Below are 19,981 nucleotides of genomic sequence, written 5' to 3'. Positions count from 1 at the left end.
AGTTCTACGGCTGCATTAGCAAATGTTTGAACCTTTGAAATCATTCCTCCAATTATGTGTTATTCTCTCCAACAAGGGTTCAGTATATCCCCAATTAATTGATGACATATCTGAACAAAAGAAAAAATCAATGAAAACATCTAAACACATTTATTTGCCAAATGTATAAATCATTGCCAGCAGTCGGACAATATTATGTTTGAAGTGTAATACTGAGAGTGTAACCAATATATGGTTCGATTGTTTTATATGTTCAGCTGCATGAACTTCCAAAAAATATCTTCAGTGTTAATTGAATGGTAACTTTGAGATTAATTTCCTTCAAATGTTTTTTTGCAAAATACACCAACAAACTGCAAACATAACATTTCATATTTGTGATATCATTTCACTTTTTCAAGTGTCTATCACCCAACAAAAAGTCATGTTTCACAAGTATAAGATATTACTTTCTACAAGCATCAAGCATAATATACACAATAACATTAACTAATAATGGATAAATATAATAATTTTATTGGAAATGAAGGAATACAGGGTTTTAGGTAGACCTTGTAAAATGGGAGTCATGGTGACTCACGATAAATGTTTTGGGGGTCATTTTCTAAATTTGGGTGTCAGGAAAAAAAAATTGTCCAAAAATTGTGTTTTTAATTTGAATTAAAGCAAGGGCTGTGAAAACATGTTTTGTGATATTGTCCTCAGTTGTAAGTTATCTGATGCAGTGCATTGTTATTTTATTTTTTTGTATTTAGTGGAGTTATTTCAATTCCAGTACATTTACTTGATTAAATACTGCTTCAGCTATGGCAGTATGAAAATATTTTGGGAGTATTTATAAATTTGTTGAGTCAAACATGCAATTAATCATGTAAAATCCTTGGCATCTGTCAACTGTTATTTGTTTGCAAACCAGTCACGGAATCATAGTCTTCATTAATCAAAACATTTAACTCACGAACAATCATGTCTAGCAATGCCAATATGGCCTTTCTGCTGATTACCGAGCTCAACAACCGCATGTTAATAGTTCGGTTGTCTGATTCAATTACGAGTCTATTGTTCTTGGAAATGGCCTCCTTGGCTGTCTATGGCAACCATTTTGACAGCTGATTTCAACAAATTAGTGCATGGACTCTCTTCTTTAAACTCAGTTGATAAATTGTTTAGTTCATTGAAGAATATTGTTATTGTTAATGATGTGATACGTCTTTGGCTGCCATTTGGAAGTTTTTAAAAGATTTGGACTCTTTGGAGCAGGGTTAGATTCAACAGGGACACTGTTTGGTTCTTTAAGGACTTCATCATAATGTTGTCAGTTACGTCATCTTTCTGCATGTGAAACGTTATACTGCAATAGTTTAAACAATATGAACTATGAGATGATATGGTCTTTATGTTTTCTGCCAAATTGTGGTCTTGTTCTTTTGTTTGAAACTTTGTCATACCTAACTCAGATTCACCCTGGTTTTGATTCTCGGTTTGTCAGCAACGTGTCAGTGCTTGTGTGTTTTACGAAAGTGAACATCTACATCTTGCAATGGTTTGGCTTTCCGATCCACATCCAGCTGAAATGCTGTTTAAATGGTATAAAACCCATCTTACTCACTCACTGATTTATACCATGTTTTATATTCATATTTCACTGATTCTAGAATACTCTGAATACCCTAATTGTGTTGACAAATGATTGCCAAGCAAATTAATTTGAGTCTGAAGTACCACTTTATCAATGACAGGACCAAATGTCAGTGCTATGGTCGGCTAATATGGTATTCTACTTCTGAAAATGTTAACACAGATTATTGATAAAAACATCCTTACTGGCTACAGTTGAATTATGTCCATTGTTTAGAACTGCTACAGCTAGCTATTAGCTCTTAAACATTGCGATGAATCCACTTGCCTGTTAGTTTATGGCGCTGCATAAATTTTATTATAGCCTTTCATATAGTGCCAGTGGTATTATCATGTGATCTTGGAGAATATGGAGCCATGGTATAACCATGTTATTGTTCCATAAAGAGCAATGCCTGGGGGTTTATACTAAGCTGTTGAAAATTATGTTTTTATATAAAATGCTTTGTCTCCTAATGCAACAGTAAGAATTGAATGATTTTGTTTTTCGACCTCTTTTTGTCAATGATACATTTGCACTGGCAGATCCAGAGCAGAGATGTGGGGAAGAAGAAACCATTAGAGATTTTTCAGACACCTTAACTGCTAACCCACACTGGGTGTTACGTGACAAAAACACAAACACATCAAGCCTTTCTCAAAACCTTCATCTGCCTCCCTGTCTTGGTTGTATACATATTCTGTGAATGAAAATTTAACTCAATGGGAACCAATATTTTATAGCTATAGGGAAGGAATAATGCCTTTGTTTTCCTAGGATTACAGAAAAAAAAATAGATGTAGATGTTGAGTTACTTTTTATGGGTTTTTTAATTGATCCATTTTCCCTGCTTACTTCCACAAGCATAATGTAAATACCAGCGCCTTGAGCATGCACTAGTTGTGTGGATATGTGCGCTATATATATATCCTATAATAATAATAATAAAAAAATCTGATCAGCAGTAGATAGATGAATTATTGCTTTATCTGAATTATCTTTGTTTATAAAGAGTGTTGTTCTAACTACTGATTGTATATTTTCTCTTCAGCCAGACAAATTCAATTGTTTTCAGATTTTCTTTAAAATTTTGCAGAGAATCTGATAATGTTATTAATGATTTGAGGTTTATTTAAAGGACTCTATTACATAATAATTAAATGAAACAATCAAGAAAGTAAAACATTATGTTCCTCATAATAAATAAGTTGACATCCATTAATTTCACCTTTTAATGATCAAGTGATTGATATGGTGAGTGAATTTAGTGGAATGGAGAGTTTTGTTTGATGCATTGAAATTATAAAATGATTTTAACTGTTATATTTTCAGACATGTATAAATATTTAACTGTGTTGTATGTTTGCAAGTATGTATAACACAAATATGACATGCATGCATGCATTTTATATCACACTGATACCCATCCAATTTATGTAGCCTTGTGAAGATTTCACACTAACATACAATAACACTAACAGTCAAGCAATAAGCTTTCTGAATTCAGTGGCAGTAAACATTTTATTTTGAGAAATGTCCCTTGCATGCATTCTTAGATTAACAATGTACTAAAATATTACTATCATCTTAAGGGGAATTTGGGATGTGTGGAGTTGTGCCTATAACTTTTAATCTTGTCATCTCTTTCATCTTTATCCTCATGCTTTAGAGTTCTGACAAAAGCTTTATGTTAGTCTTAAATTTCAAACTCTGTTTGACACTGAACAAAAAGTTCAATTACCACATTGGTAAAAAATGTGATGGCTGTACCCTCTGGGCCCCCACAAAACTCAATCCCCACTCATACTGTGGACGCCACTACAACATGCCCTGAGAATGTTGCATGAATTAGTATTAGATAAGAGTATGTATATCATACAAACCTATAACCTTCATATGTGTGTCACATCATATATCAACTCTCCCCACAGACCAATCAAGTCCTTACAGTCACATATTCCCTATCCTCTATGTAATAACAGTCTCTGTCTACCACAGACATACTAATGGCAAATGTGGAACCCGTAATCATGTTTTCTCATATTTCTTCTCTCCTGATCTGTATCTTCAGTATTACTTCTCATAATGTAATATTCTCATTGTGAATCTGGGACAATGGTTCAATGTGATTCCCTTCTTGGGTACAATGTATGAAGACCATTTCTGATGTTGAACACTGTGATATTGCTGGAATATTGCCAAGGCAGCAAAAAAACCATTCTTACTCTCTGTGAAATCAGTTTTATTCTCTTTTATGCCAAAGTAAGGATGGATTATTTGACCTTATTAATTTCTAAAAATTTGTCCTAGTTAAAAAAATGTACCAACTGAACAAAGGAACTGAAATTAGAGTTTGTTTTGATTTGGTTCTTTCTTGACATTGTTTTATAATTATATATAATTTAAATATACTAGATTCTGTTTATGCTGTTCTTTAGAAATGGTGGATAATAACTATAAAAATCTTTTTTTTTTCAAAGTAGTATTCTTTTGGTATCATGTAGCACTCCGTCTTCCATGATGGTGTTACCTATGAGTTTGTTTTTCATTCATTTGTTGTAGTATTAATCTGAACCACCTGCATTGAATTTTTGGTGAAATATTTTGAAACCAATTAATACAAATTAAAAAGACGCACAGGTGTACCATAGCTTCCTTAATAAAATGAAGTCTTGCTAGGTAAAGCAATACCATCAAGGAATTGGAATTCCAACATTGAGCCTTTTCCATTATCATCTAGGAGGGTCAGTAACAGAGATATACAAACAATACTTTATGTCTCATACATGTACTCACTGATTCTTACATAACATCATCTGAATTAACAAAGACTTGTCAGCGTGGGAACTAATACAAAGATGAGCTATTTCGACAAATTTACAAATCGAACATAAAGCATTTTTGAAAATAGTTAAGTCAACTGCAAGTGAATTTGTACTGCATTGCCTATAATCTCCCCAGGTTGACTGGTCATGTGATAAAGCACCTGCACCTCTGTTGTACTACAATGTTGTATCCTTGTTCTGTGCACCCCCACTATAACCCCTGTTGTAGTCATACCCCCATCACCATGTGCGTCTTTCAGTCAACTCTGACCTTGGACTACAATGGCAGCAATCTACGTCAATGTATCTTCCAGGTATGACGTCACCGCGGTCGGCAACTTCATCGCCCAAGTCACCACGTAAAGTTAGATCAGCTGCCACTGTGAGTACACTTTCTAAATGGACAGATGTAGATCTTCAGGAAGACACTATTAGCATAACATATTCTTCAGTGAGACATGTTATAACAAAGATGTTATAAGGTAGATGTTACACAGCAGTATTTGTCAAGTAGGCATGCAATAACAGATGTTTTCAATTAGACATGTTATAACAAACATGTTTAGGTAGATGTTGCCCAGCAGTATATGTCATGTAGGCATGCAATAATGGATGTTTTCAATTAGATATGTTATAACAAACATGTTTAGGTAGATGTTACACAGCAGTATATGTCATGTAGGCATGCAATAACGGATGTTTTCAATGAGACATGTTATAACAAACATGTTTAGGTAGATGTTACACAGCAGTATATGTCATGTAGGCATGCAATAATGGATGGTTTCAATAAGACATGTTATAACAAAGATGTTTAGGTAGATGTTGCCCAGCAGTATTTGTCAAGTAGGCATGCAATAACGGATGGTTTCAATGAGACATGTTATAACAAAGATGTTTAGGTAGATGTTGCCCAGCAGTATTTGTCAAGTAGGCATGCAATAATGGATGGTTTCAATAAGACATGTTATAACAAAGATGTTTAGGTAGATGTTGCCCAGCAGTATTTGTCAAGTAGGCATGCAATAACGGATGGTTTCAATAAGACATGTTATAACAAAGATGTTTAGGTAGATGTTGCCCAGCAGTATTTGTCAAGTAGGCATGCAATAATGGATGGTTTCAATAAGACATGTTATAACAAAGATGTTTAGGTAGATGTTGCCCAGCAGTATTTGTCAAGTAGGCATGCAATAATGGATGTTTCAGTGGGACATGTTATAACCTAGGTGTTGAGGTTGATGTTATATGGCACTATTTGTCATATGTAGGCATGTAATAATGGATGTTTTCAATAAGACATGTTATAACAAAGATGTTTAGGAAGACATTGCATAGCAGTATTCGTCATTTAGGCATGATCAAATGATTATGTAAGCATGTTTTTTCTTTCTATTAACCAACCTAATTTGGTTAAAAACATGTTACCTGAATACAAATATTGTTTTGTTTTACATAATCACTGCCAGCCGAAAAAAATGACGATGTATTTCAGGCATTTCCTGTCTAAAATATATAATAATCATGACTAAAATTAATCTTAAATGTCCCTGTATCATACCAAGAATCATAGCAACCTGTCACAGGAAGAAGGTTAGTGTGTTATGGGTAATAGTCTCAGCATCAGTGGGTAATAATGACACATGTTCCACATTGTTCAACACTGTTGCAGCCAAAGCACCGGATGACCAATGGGAGCAGCATGAGCAATGGCACCAATGGTCATCACAGAGGTAAGCACATGATAGGGAGGAATGACTGTGAGCACCCATTACATAAGGCAGCTACATGATTGGACCAACTCAACATTTTGTAAGATAAACAAGTACCAAGCATATATTATATCCTTCTGTTGGTTATGGTGTCACTAAATTGTGGACCACCAGTGGAGTCTAGTAGATAGAGTGTATGCTGGGAGAGGGTAAAGGTTGGTGGTTCCATCCCTGGCTACTGGACTCAAGGAACTGAATCACACATCACAGATGCCCAGCAATTTCTCATGAAACTCCTAAGTTATTCCACATACATATCCTTTTTTATAACATGCTGCAGATTTTATTAGAGAATAATTTGAAGGAAATAACAACAAGCAGAAATGGGAATCAGTATTAGTATGCTGGTATTGACAAATTTCGTTATAGTTAAAGGTATCCTGCAGGCTAATTGAATTTCGAACATATTGGGAGGTGTTGCTATATCTTATAACTGTTCAGACTTGAAGATGTAAATGGGAGCTGTACATTCCCTGACTTTTGGATTGTTTATCCAAAATGAAATAACAACATTTTAGGTGGGAGTCGCATCATACCATTTAAATTAGATGGTTGGATGAATATTTGATTGATTTGATTCAAAACTGGTTACATCCTTATCTTTCTTGACCCATAAAAAGACTGGCTAGGGAAATTTGGAAATTATATTTTTAAATTATAATAGTCTTTTATTAGAAAGGATGGGAGGGGGTGGGTTTGTTTTCAGTGAGATTAGGGGGTTTTCATGAGAAAATGATGTATGAAAAGATTGGGGGTTCTAAAACTATAAATTAGAGCTTGATAAAATGACACAATGATGGACAATATTTAGGAATTTGTCATTGGTTAAAGGGAGAGGATATAATGAAAAAAATGTTAAATGTTTAGAGGGGCCATAATAAAGATGGAACTGAACACACAGACTTTTGTTCTGTGAATAATAGTTTCAACTGTGATTCTCAAGTCTTCTGTTTCAGTAAAGGCAGTAATTTTTATTTGAAACCTTAAATTAGCCATCACAATTGACTGTTATCCCAATTTAACTGTAGAATGATGTATATGAAAGTCATGCTACCTTTACTACTCAATCACTGTCTTAGTTAAACATGACATTCATTACAACATCCATACATCTCAGAACCCACCAATATCTTTATCCTTTAAATATCTTTCCATTGTAATGAGATGGGGCAGTCGGTAGGCTAATGGTCAAAGTGTTGTCTTGTCACGCATAAGGCCCGGATTCAATTCCCCACAAGGGGACAGTGTGTGAAGCGCATTTTGGTGTGTCCCCACTGTGATTTTGCTTGAATAATGCTAGAAGCGGCATAAAATCCAACTCACTCACGCCTTTGTAATGGAGTTAAGACTGACAATTCCATCATATTAGTGTTATTAATCTCTCCTGACATGCAAAAATGTTGAGAACAGTACACCCATCAATACTTATTGATTACTTATTGATCTCATTTGAAGTTGTAATCCCTTTGTCCAGGGCGATGAGATCTGTATCCAAGCTGTTCAGAACACTTCCAAGATATTAATAGACTCCCAGTGAAGTATAGATCCTGTTTTATGTTGAAGGAAGAGGCTTTGTGTCATTACGTATTGATTGTGAAGGAATTATATCCGCCTTGTTCTGATTAAATCCCTTCTCAAATTTACTGTGAGTGCCGTTGTGGGGATAGTGGTTTGCTGTATAGCTCTGCTCTGTTTGTCTAGAGGAGGTAAATAGTGGTGAAAGGAACTGATGACACTGTAAGATACTCACAAATTATCTCATGTCAACAGTCTACATTTTGAGTGATGACTATATTGGAGACTAGTTGGCTACAATGGCTTTTAAGTATGATTAAAGACCACCACTCATGATCTGATCTTCCTCCATGGTCTAGTGAGAAGAGCTTCTTTCTGGAGAGTGGATGGTCAGTGGTTAATTCCGACCAAAAGACGTTGAAAGATGGTACTAGCTCTTACTAGTGGGGGCGGTGGGGTAGCCTAGTGGTGAAAGCATTCACTTGTCACGCCGAAGACCCGGGTTTTGATTCCTCACATGGGTACAATGTGTGAAGCTCATTTCTGGTGTCCTCGCCATGATATTGCTGGAATATTGCTAAAAGCAGCATAAAACTAAACTCACTCACTCAGTCACTCTTACTAGTTGGGCAATAATATGGCAATACAGTATTGTATCACAGTACGAGGCTCACAATACAGTACATTGATGTACATCTCCTCTATACATATAATACATCACATTAAAAGTTATATTGATGTAAATGAGCATGTAACTGTTCAAAAACCACGGGCGGTGGGGTAGCCTAATGGTTAAAGCGTTGGCTCGTCACGCCGAAGACCTGGGTTCAAATCCCCACATGGGTACAATGTGTGAAGCCCATTTCTGGTGTCCCCCGCCGTGATGTTGCTGAAAATTGCTAAAATCGGCGTAAAACCAAACTCAGTCAGTCAAAAACCAGTTTATGCAGATTCTAAAGTATTCCTGGTTGGTAAACAGTGGAGTAATATATGTTTCTAACCTGCAGTATCCCATATGTGTAGTCTGTGATTTAAAAACAATTCAGGGTTGTGAATCTGGGAAAGATTATGAACTTATGTAATAATAGTACTGTATTGGGATACGAATCATATCGCACTTGTACTATTGGGATATTTATCATATTGCATCCTGAAGGTATTGTTACACCTCTTGTTGTTACCCAGAGGAGAGGGACACATGATATCAATCATTAGCTTGTCTGTCCCAGATTCAATCATCGGGCAGTTGTCATAAGCTGAAATATTGCAGTGTGGCTTTAAACAACAAACAAAGAGAAACAAATTGTATATGTCATACTATAATAGCAAACCGATATTAATAGGGATGGTAATAGTGACATGTGCATGTATTTATTCATTCCAGATTCACCTGATGTTCCCAACTCTCTACTGGAGAGATACGATATAGGGAAGGTTATTGGAGAGGGGAATTTCGCTGTCGTCAAGGAGTGTTTAGACAGGTATACAAACATTTAACTTTTCCTACAAATTTCTCTGGCACACAGATCTATTGAAAAACACTTCAGGTCAATACTTACTTATGTACTTAGGTACTGCTGGTTTTAGTTTTTTTTGGCAGTCAAATTTGTTTAGGATTTTATTGACTGTTGTGTTTTTAGTAATAGATGAAATTTGTGTTACTCATAAGGGCACAGGTGGTTGTCAAAGTCACCACAGTTGGCTGTGCTTCTCAAAGGCAGCAAGAAACCTATGGTTGTGGGTTTGAATCCTGACTTGCCCTAAGTAGGTTTGTCACCAAAGTTGTAAATGTCCATGACGTGCATACACTTTCGGTTTTCTTCCCTTAAAAATCATGGGCAGTGATAGAACATGAATCCTACTGACAGCAGTGTTAAACTTACCTCACTCACTCGTGCTTCTATAACAGATAGAGAGATACTAGAAAGCTCATACAGAGGTGAGTATTAGTTGTATAATTAAGCTGTTTATCACTCCATTAATCGTCAGTTTTGCAGCTTTTGATATGTTCATATCATAACTACATATCAATGTTTAGACAAATAATAACTCTATATTACTCTGCAGATTCAACAACAGAAGGTTTGCCCTGAAGATTATAGACAAGGCCCGTTGTAAGGGAAAGGTGGGGCATTGTGTTGTGTGTTATGTTGTACAATGTAATACAAACACAATTGATATTAGGTTCATTCATATATACTCATAGAAACAAATAAGGGAACACTTGAAAGTACAAGTGTTCCTTTAAATATTTCCAGAATTTCACTCACAGTGCAATACATACCTTGTGAAGAAACCTGGAAAAGGATAAAGGAACACTTGTACTTTCACGTGTTCCCTTATTCGTTTCCATGAGCAGATAAAGCATTTTAGAGATAAAAGCAGATAGAGCATTATAACCTCTCTAAGTCTTTATTTTCACAATATCTTTCTGTTATGGTGGGAAGTAAAATTATTAAGAATATGTCTCATCCAAGTTGAACCAATCACAACAAAGTAATCACTAGATACAACAGCTAATAACCAGTTGTGGTGAGATAACGGTCAGTAAACTTATTTATAATTCATAAATGGCCTAAACAAGAGATATCACTTGGGTGATATCATAAGCAATCTTTCCTTCTCACTACAATGAAATTGCTTCACAATACTTTGCAGACCATTGTGACATCATCGATTACCATATCACAATCAAATGACATCACTAATCTTTCTGCCACCTAGGCTGGTCATCTGAACTTTTGTGACTTAGGGCCTAGATTTTCGAAGCTCTCTTAGTGCTAAGATAGTCGAAAGTACCATACATTAACATTAACTTACAACTATCTTAGCGCTAAGAGAGCTTCAAAAATCTAGGCCAAAGTTATTAATGTCAACAAAATGAAGAATGGTGTTGGATGATAAGTAGACACTTAACCCTGTCTGTACTGATCTATATGCATCATAACTTGCTGATTATGGTCAAAAGGTCCTCAGGAAGTGGACCAGAGTTTTAAACTTTAATTGACTCATGTTGACATAGCTGATATCAAAAGACACTTGGCTGAGAGTCCCTTGGATACCCCCAAAATAATATTTTCATGAGGAAAGGTTGCAAAAATCTGACATAGCATAAAGTTGTCAGAGCAACAGAAAAATCAGTGTTCAAGAGTGTGTGTTGTTTTTTATCCAAAATAGCAATTCTGTGTGCACTCAAATGTTGACATCATAATGAGTGACAGACATTTATGATTGAGGATGGATGTGTTTAGCATTAAATGAAACATCCTTTGCAGTCAGTGTTTCCGTTCATTATATACTTACCATTTCACTGGCCCAACAACACTGAAAAAATGCAGGTACAGTTAACATTTTGTACTGGTAAGATTAAATTTTACACTTACATGTTATCAGTAAATTATGGGCAATTTCCACCAAACAGAAACACTGACTGTTGTTCATACTTTTTATAAACTAAGGTATTAATATAGTACCTTGGTGTTCAAGATGTGCAATGAAATTTTGATACCTTAATTTGATCTTGTACCAATAAGATTCATGAGTGTGTTTTTTTCACAGAGAAATAAGGGTTTAATTTACACAACGGTTTAAGCAGTGTTGTTTATTAAGGGTCATCTTTGAGGTTTGCACCTGTGTTACCTGACTCAAGGAACCACACACACGCACGCACACACCCCACGCACGCAACACACACACACACACACACACACACACACACACACTTAAACAAATGGTTATGTCAAGGACCTTCATGACTTTGATGCACGATTTCAAAAACTGCATAAGCAGTTTGAAGGAATTAGGAATACCGGTTACACGCCTTGATTTAATTAATGTGATTAATTGCATAATGTAATTTATCTTCCTTTCTAGGAACAAATGATAGAGAATGAAGTGTCAATACTTCGTAAAGTGAAGCACCCGAACATCATCATCTTGGTGGAGGAGTTCGACACTTCAGCTGAGCTGTACCTGGTCATGGAACTAGTCTCTGTAAGTCTCTACAGAGCATGAATAGGTGTTATACAATGCATGAGTTCATATACAGTAATTTCGCATGATCAGGTGTTGCTGTGTAATATTGGAGTCTTTTTGTTTTGTTTTTGTTTGGGGGCGGTGGGGTAGCCTAGTGGTTAAAGCGTTCGCTCGTCACGCCGAAGATCCGGGATTGATTCCCCACATGGGTACAATGTGTGAAGCCCATTTCTGGTGTCCCCCGCGGTGATATTGCTGGAATATTGCTAAAAAGCGGCGTGAAACCATACTCACTCACTCACTCACTGTTTTTGTTTGTTGTTTAACACCCTACTCTGCAATATTCAAACTATGTTGTGGCAGTCTGTAATTAAGTTAATCTGGATCAGACAAGCCAGTGATATACAGTATCAGCATCGGCATAACAGAATCAGATTTGTATATATTCAATAAAAATTATATTTTACATGATATAACAGTTGATCTGATCTTCAGCAACCCATGCTTGTCATATGAGGGTTGAGTGGTCAGGCTCACTGACTGGTCATCGTGTCCCAATTGCAGAGATCAACACTTATAATGTCAATCAATGGATTGTCTGGTTCAGATTTAATTACAGACTGCTGTCACATACCTTGAGTATTGCCGAGTGTTGGATTAAACAACAACAAAACATGATATATAATAGGAGACACGAAGAGTTGTCTCCCTTGATGCTTTTAAGGCATTTGAAATACTTATATATACATCTCCTCATAGAAAGTTCATGAAGTAATCATAAAGAGAGTTAGAATCAGTTGTATATGTGTATACATTTATATACTTTATGTCTTGTTTACAGGGAGGAGACTTATTTGATGCAATATCCTCGGCCACCAAGTACACAGAGCGTGATGCGAGTGGGATGGTCTACAATCTGGCCAGTGCTCTCAAATACCTGCACTCCCTAGGAATTGTACACAGGGACATCAAGCCAGAAAACCTCCTGGTGAGATCTTAATGGGAGCTGGTTAATAATTACATTACCCTGTAAATATTCCTTATAAATATTTGCTAAAGGAAGAATCGATTGTACTGTCCCGACTATTTAATCGGCATGTGTCTACAAATCACTGTAACACTAACTGAAATAAGGTGCTCAAAGTGGCACCTGTTTCTCTTAGATTGTCGTAAGTCAAAGGATGGGATTTTATGGTCGTCTTAATGCTATGATAGCTATGTGGAATGGGACCCAGGTGCCATTTTGGCCACCCTAATTACTGTTAGCGTGTTATGGTTACAAATATAGGGCTTTAATTATGCCTCAAATTCCACATGGTTCAGAATAGAATAGAAGATAAGATTTAAGATCACAATTTTGAAAACATTCCATCCATTCAAGCTGTTATTCAAGAACTATGACACTTATGATGTAAAGTAAATAGTAAGTCTACTATATGGTCACAGTAATTGTGCTGCTCATCCAGGTGTGTGACCACCCTGACGGAAGCAAGTCCCTGAAGCTGGGGGACTTTGGCCTGGCTACCACCGTGACTGACGTCCTGTATGCTGTGTGTGGGACGCCCACCTACGTCGCACCTGAGATTATTGCAGAGTCTGGGTAGGCATCAGCAGATTTGGCAGTACCTTTACTCATAGCAAGGTGACATGGTGGACCAGTTGTCTAAAGCACCGTAATACACAGGGCAGAGTTGTTTCCCTTGGACATGCTTGAACCTCCATGTGTTTGAATCCCATTGTAATTCAGCCTAATGCCAGACCAATTTTATTTCTTGTTTTACGGATTTTAGTCCTCAGAAATCCAAAAGGCAGGATGGAAAAAAATAAAAAATAAAAATCACTAGTCAAAATAATTTTCCTTTTAAGTACTAAAAGTATTTATTTTTCCTTATCCTGACTCATGCTCTTTTGCTTGTCTTCTTCTTCTTGCGAACATAGTGGAACACTTGTATCTCCTATTGAAGCTCCCTTCAATAAAGAATAGACGTAAAATCACTCCTACCAAGAGTTATCTCTCCAGCCGTTTAGCGGGAAACTGTGGCGCCACCGTGCCCTCATGCCTCACTCTCTCCTTCTTCGCCCTGTGGGCAGGTTGTGAGAGCGCCTGTGTCTCCTATATGGCACTATATCCTTTAATTAATTAGTTATTTTCCTCTATTCTACTTTTATAGAGGTTTAGTTAGTATCCTACTACAATATGGTTGGATATTTAATCGTATTTAGCACTGTTTATTCACGGTATTGTCCGTATTTGTTCAGTTGTTTACATTTCATGATAACCTATTTTCGTTGTTGGTTTAGGTTCGCTGCTGCAGACCCAAGTTGATTGTGCCTAGCTGCACAACTATATGTACTTCCAGTTATAGCTGTAATCTTTATCAGCTTTTAATTGAAATTCAAATTAATATATAATTTTTCTCCGTACTTAGACGTACTATCAACTATCCAGGTGACTTCCAAGTCATGGGTAAACTGGCTGAGTCCCTCATGAGCTGTCTATTGCGGTTTGACGACTTACTACCATCAAGTGAGCTGCCGGAGGTGTACTCGGAGGATGGGCGTGGGATGTTGTCCGCCTTACTTCGAAGACATTGGCTTCTACATCGGACAACCCCTCAACGCAGACGTAGAAGACGCCATCCTCTACGCAGAATGAAGCCTCATCCTGATGCCAGCGAGAGGGCTTCATGTTAAGCCACTGCTGATCTTCCCAGAGATACAGCATGCAGTCCGAGGGCGACAGATGAGCGATCTCCGGACCATATCGCTATCAACGCAGAGAGGGCAGCTCTACAATCATCGCAGACAATGTATAGACGCCATCCTCTACAAGAGAAGGCTACACACCCCTTAGATGACGATGCTCCACCGGATCAGCTTTTTATAAAATGCTCATCTAACGGTACACACAGTCACCTCAACAGTGACGGTCTACATCCACAGAAGGATCGACAAAGTTGGCGAACCTTCTGGACTTCTGCTGTCAGTTGATCAGCATAACAGTCATCCTGACTGTCCACAGCAGAGTAGGCCACATTCCAAGAACCAAGAATGTGTTAGCACATACACTAACCTGTCCAACGCAACCATTCTCAACAGACTGGATGCTACATTCAGAGATCTTCAAACAGATCATATAAGAGATGGTTGAACCTTTAAGAAACCTCTTCTCCACAAGGGTCAACTGATAAAATTCATCTCACCAATATCAGATCCACGGACAGGGACAACGGACATGCGAAGCATCTCCTGCCTAGGACTAAACACTTACGTGTTTATCCACCAGCTCTATTACCTAGGGTATTGCAGACATCAGTCAGGCGAGAGACCCACAACTATTTGGGGCACGCCTTTTGACCAGCGAGAATATGATTTCCTATTCTCATACAAGATCTAGGACTGCTTCTACTGCAACTACCAGAGCGTACGAATCTACTAGTACATCCTCACACAAAGCAGGCGCACGGCAACCCGGAGGTGTTCCGGCTACACGTGTGGACTGTATCAGACATGCTTGAACAAGAGAGGATATTTCGCCAGAGCAGCGAAAACGGTCACACTAGCTTTACGCAAGTCTTCACGCAACTTGTCTGACGACAAGTAGTGACGCTTTAAAACAAAAGATACGCTTCAAGGATCGGCTTCACAGCCATGAAAGTGACACATCCTCAAGTGGCGGACTACCTTTGTCACCTAGACAAAGGAAGCGGTAAAAAGGGTCAACACTCTCAACATACCTAGCGGCATTGAGAGCAGTTATCGTCATGAGGATGAGTGCAACTAACTAAAGTACCAGAGTTACTGGCCTTACTATGCCCTTTAATTGGAGGACCAACATCAGAGATTTAAAGCTCCGGTATGGGACCTCAGCGTTGTTCTACGACATCTCACTAGTGACATCTACGAACCATTATAGAGAACATCATTAGAGTTCTTGACACAGAAGGCGCGCTGTTCCTGATAACCTTAGTAACAGCAGCAAGGATGTCGGAAATACACGCTCTGGATTGAGAGAACACGATTTGATGCAAATCAAACATCATGCATATGGGACTGAGATGGGACTTCATAGCAAAGAATCAACTGCCAGGTCATCCAGACAGACAGTTCCATGTCCCAACACTATCATCAGCCCTTGGACCACAGGATACGCACACGGCTTATCCTTGTGCCCAGTACGAGCATGGAAAGTCTACTTACAATGATCCAGGTCCATGAGACGGAAATTCAAGTGTCTTTCGTCTCGATATCAACAGCGGCACAGACAAAGGTCTTCTGCACTAAAATATCAAGCTGGATCAGAACTGTCATACTACGGGCCTACAAAGCAGCAGGACTGGATCCTCCAACCCACATGAAGTGAGAGCTCTAGCACAACGCTCTCTATACTTGAAAATCGCTCTATCAGGACGATAATGGAGGGCTGCTTCTGGAAATGGGACATGGTGGTTTCCAACCATCACTTGAAGAACATCGTTACTGAGGACGGCTTTTACATTCACCATTTCGGCCCACTTATTGTAACACAACAATTGACAGTCCCACTAAGGCGCTGAGACGGAGTCTCGCCCTTTTGTTGCATAACTTACTAAGTTTACACTCAGCGGAGTTCTGCTTAAGTCATATGCACGTCTAACAACTAGCATAAGTAATATGACCCAGTACTTGTAAGGATACTGGTACAGGAATGGGTCGCTTCTCCACTTGGTGCTTGCATCAAGAGTTAGAGTTGCAAAATCCAAATACAATGTTAACACATGAAAGGACCAAAAGTTAACTTTTGTGGTCCCCCCATTTTAAGGCAGCTGGAAGGTTAGGGTCGCAACAGCAGCAGAGTTTACTAGTAAATACAGTGCCATTACGAAGTTCCCATAGGGGGGTCTATAATGACGTAAAATTCACTAAAGAAATCCTAAAGTGCTTTTCCCACCACCTTTTCCGTAGGATTCTACAAGCAAAAGAGCATGAGTCAGGATAAGGAAAAATATGTAATTTTCTGAATAAAATTGATATTTTATACTTATCCTGACTCATGAGATAAGCCCACCCATCCTCCCCTGTAGACACTTTGGATTTCCCTGCAAATTCAAGTGTCAGGCTCATAATCAGGAGAGAGTGAGGCATGAGGGCACGGTGGCGCCACAGTTTCCCGCCTAAACGGCTGGAGAGATAACTCTTGGTAGGAGTGATTTTACGTCTATTCTTTATTGAAGGGAGCTTCAATAGGAGATACAAGTGTTCCACTATGTTCGCAAGAAGAAGAAGACAAGCAAAAGAGCATGAGTCAGGATAAGTATAAAATATCAATTTTATTCAGAAAATTGCATTATTTTTGGCAATTTATGAAGTTTATATGGGGCAAAAAAAAATTAAAAAATTGGGGCAAGTTTACATTTTTGGTCAATAGAAACATGAGGATTTTATGTTTTCAGCGGGGATATTTTTTTTTTCTTCTCTTATTCTTGAAAAAAATATGACCGGCAGATCCGTAAAACAAGATATAAAATTGGTCTGGCCTAATTATCTGATTATGCTCATTGGTTTGTGAGGGTTCATGGATTTCAGGGACTATCAGTCAGCTGAATGTAGGTCTAATCCTTGTACTAATCATACTCATGATGTAAAAATATGACAATACTTAGTTTGACATGTGTGTTTTTTTCTTGTTGCATGATAGTCTGAGATGTGTCATATTTACCTCTCCACAGGTATGGACTTAAGATAGATGTGTGGTCAGCTGGAGTCATCACCTACATTCTGCTATGTGGATTCCCTCCCTTTGTCAGGTATAACACTATTTATACACATACTTATGGAAAATATACTGATTGTACTAGATATCTAGATATTAGAAAGTATTGATGGCAGAAAAAGAAGAAATATTTGCAGATCTTTAAAGTGTTTATCTTTGTGATCAGAAGAAGTTTTTGTTTGAAGAATGCATTTGTATTCAAAGCTGATGCATGACAAACTTTAGGGCTTAAATAATGGCCCACAGTCTGTATGTCAAATGCAGTCACTTCGTACATCTATTACAGCCCAAGCAACAACCAGGATGACCTGTTTGATCAAATCATGATGGGAAAGTTTGAATTTACTTCACCATTTTGGGATGAACTGTCCGCCTCATCCAAGGTCAGCCTCTTGTGTTTTAACATATTTAGTTACTTGGACAGAGATGTGACGCCAATGTCCATAAGAACCAACCAATCAAAATTGGGGGAAGGGAACATTTTTCAGTCACCATTTATAGACATACATAATTTTACTATGTAAGAAGTAGCTAAACAAATTTTTCCTGAGTATCAAATATGTCTAAAAGATATTTCCTGAACTTGTTGATATAATTTAAAGAAAGACTGTTTTCTTTACAAATATATCATTATGTGATGTATAAAGTTTATAGCCTGACAGTTGTGATATTAGAAGCATGTATAGGTAATAATAATCGTATATGCTCCCCAGGAACTGATATCCCATATGTTGACCGTTGACCCAGAACAGAGATATACTGCAGAAGAAGTCCTTGCACATCCCTGGGTCGCTGTAAGTTTCAGCTGCCACTATACATCAATGCACCAGAATATTTCTGTATATCTGACATCCATTTATGTATTAAAATTTAAATGAAATTTGTCCAACAAATGCAAAAAAAATTGATGAAATTGTTGGACTTAAATGTTTTTAAAATTTGTTTTGACAGTTAACTGTTCATTTAACTACATTTGTTGCTAGGACGACACTGCCAAGGATGAGGATCTCCATGACAACATAGCCAAAGGTCTTAGTGCCCACTTTGTGAGGAAGTCCAAGCAGACTGTAGCAGGTGTCAGAGTCATCACTGTAAGTTGCAACATCTCAAAGTTGTTTTTCCCTTTGATAAAAATGCTAAATTTGGCCCAAATGTAATACAAGAGTAAGGAGATTCATCGTGCCATTCCATTCTCAGAAGTATTCAGGAAAAGGAATAAGATGATGGAAGAAGTGAAACAAGATTTGACAATTTTTTTCACATGGTGATCACTGTCATAATGAACAACCAGATTTGACATTATCATAAAAAAAGTGGTTTGATTGTGAAGGTCAGTCTGCTATTGCCTTTGTTAAATGTTGTACAATATAACTACATTCACATATATTCCAGAGTAGGATACCAGATAACTTCCATGTAATCGATTCTTACTGTAACCTTTCTTTATGAAAAACAAGATTTATCTCCCTTGTCAGCTTGCATATTTTGTACATTTATATTTTTGTTATTGTGTTAATGCTTTGCATAGGACATAATTTACACAAGTGTATGCAATATATGGCTAGATAGGATAGGGAAACTGTTTTTCCCTGTGAATGGAGCTTTTTAAATTTTTTAAACAGTTAGAAATAAGATGTAACTATTTAGTATCCTTTGTCAGTAACTGGTCTGATTTTGTATAAATATCATCATACTTTAAACAATTATAAAATACAGTAATGGAGTATGACATGAATTATTTAGTACCATGTAAAGTCTCTGGGCAGACACTCTACCCACTACAATACAATTCCATGTATTGGTTCCAAGGGGAGAGACTTAAAATGTTCAAGCTATTTGCATATGTCATTAGTGTTCTTGGTTAGAATCATAGTTTCAGGTTCTATTTTTCATTATGAATAACCACAAATTTTACCAATGTTAGTACTTCATGAAATGTGTATTTTTCTTCAGACAACAGCACTGGACAAGGGATCTAGGTTTTTTCAGGGGAGAGGAGGTGCCCCCCTCACTCTCCACCCCCGCGGATCTGAGACTGCTGATGATGACGAAGTATTCTGATTGGGTGTTTTGGACAAGTAAACAAGCAGTCCAGTGAGATGGATGACAGGATACAAGGCAGACAACTGCCTTCCTAGTACACAGGATGAACAACACAGAATGGACATATTTGAGAATTTAAAAGAAGCATTCTCATTGGTTGTCCAAACTGCATCCTCCCATAAGAGCAATGTGTTGATTGGTCAGTGTTTTGTGCAATTCACCCATCCCAAACCAATCAGCTTCTGGATATTCTTTTAAAACATTACTGTGGCTTAAACAATCATTTCTGTTTTACATTGTGAAATACTGTCTTCAATCTATCTGCATGTTTTAGCACAGACTCCCAGCTTTAAAACCATAAACATTTGAGGATTATTTTCCACTGTCCTCAATGCAATATGTGTCCAAATAGCTTCATGGCTCAGTGTGGGTACTTTCACATCATTATCACTGGTTTAGTCATTGCCATAATCATTCTATA

At 37.4% G+C, this 19,981-nt stretch overlaps 1 protein-coding gene across 5 annotated transcripts in view; it reads left to right on the top strand.

The window, feature by feature from the left end:
- The window catches only part of LOC124279001 (serine/threonine-protein kinase DCLK2-like), an 84,018-nt gene extending 64,037 nt beyond the window's left edge, over window positions 1-19,981 (top strand). For 3 of the 5 annotated variants that reach the window (XM_046714956.1, XM_046714823.1, XM_046714891.1), the window contains 12 exons: window positions 4,704-4,825; window positions 6,116-6,176; window positions 9,115-9,211; window positions 9,798-9,855; window positions 11,604-11,723; window positions 12,547-12,693; window positions 13,172-13,305; window positions 17,414-17,491; window positions 17,744-17,840; window positions 18,171-18,251; window positions 18,441-18,548; window positions 19,411-19,981. In XM_046714956.1, coding sequence (XP_046570912.1) covers window positions 4,704-4,825; window positions 6,116-6,176; window positions 9,115-9,211; window positions 9,798-9,855; window positions 11,604-11,723; window positions 12,547-12,693; window positions 13,172-13,305; window positions 17,414-17,491; window positions 17,744-17,840; window positions 18,171-18,251; window positions 18,441-18,548; window positions 19,411-19,518 — 1,211 coding nt within the window. In that variant the 3' untranslated portion in view covers window positions 19,519-19,981. The remainder of the gene's footprint in view (window positions 1-4,703; window positions 4,826-6,115; window positions 6,177-9,114; window positions 9,212-9,797; window positions 9,856-11,603; window positions 11,724-12,546; window positions 12,694-13,171; window positions 13,306-17,413; window positions 17,492-17,743; window positions 17,841-18,170; window positions 18,252-18,440; window positions 18,549-19,410) is intronic. The other 2 variants (XM_046715101.1, XM_046715026.1) reach the window with 1 other exon arrangement.

Source organism: Haliotis rubra, unplaced genomic scaffold (assembly GCF_003918875.1).
Source record: "Haliotis rubra isolate DU_JTF1 unplaced genomic scaffold, ASM391887v1 Scf1, whole genome shotgun sequence".
In the NCBI taxonomy this organism is placed as follows: Eukaryota; Metazoa; Mollusca; class Gastropoda; order Lepetellida; family Haliotidae; genus Haliotis; species Haliotis rubra.
This window is presented reverse-complemented; position numbering and strand designations above follow the sequence as displayed.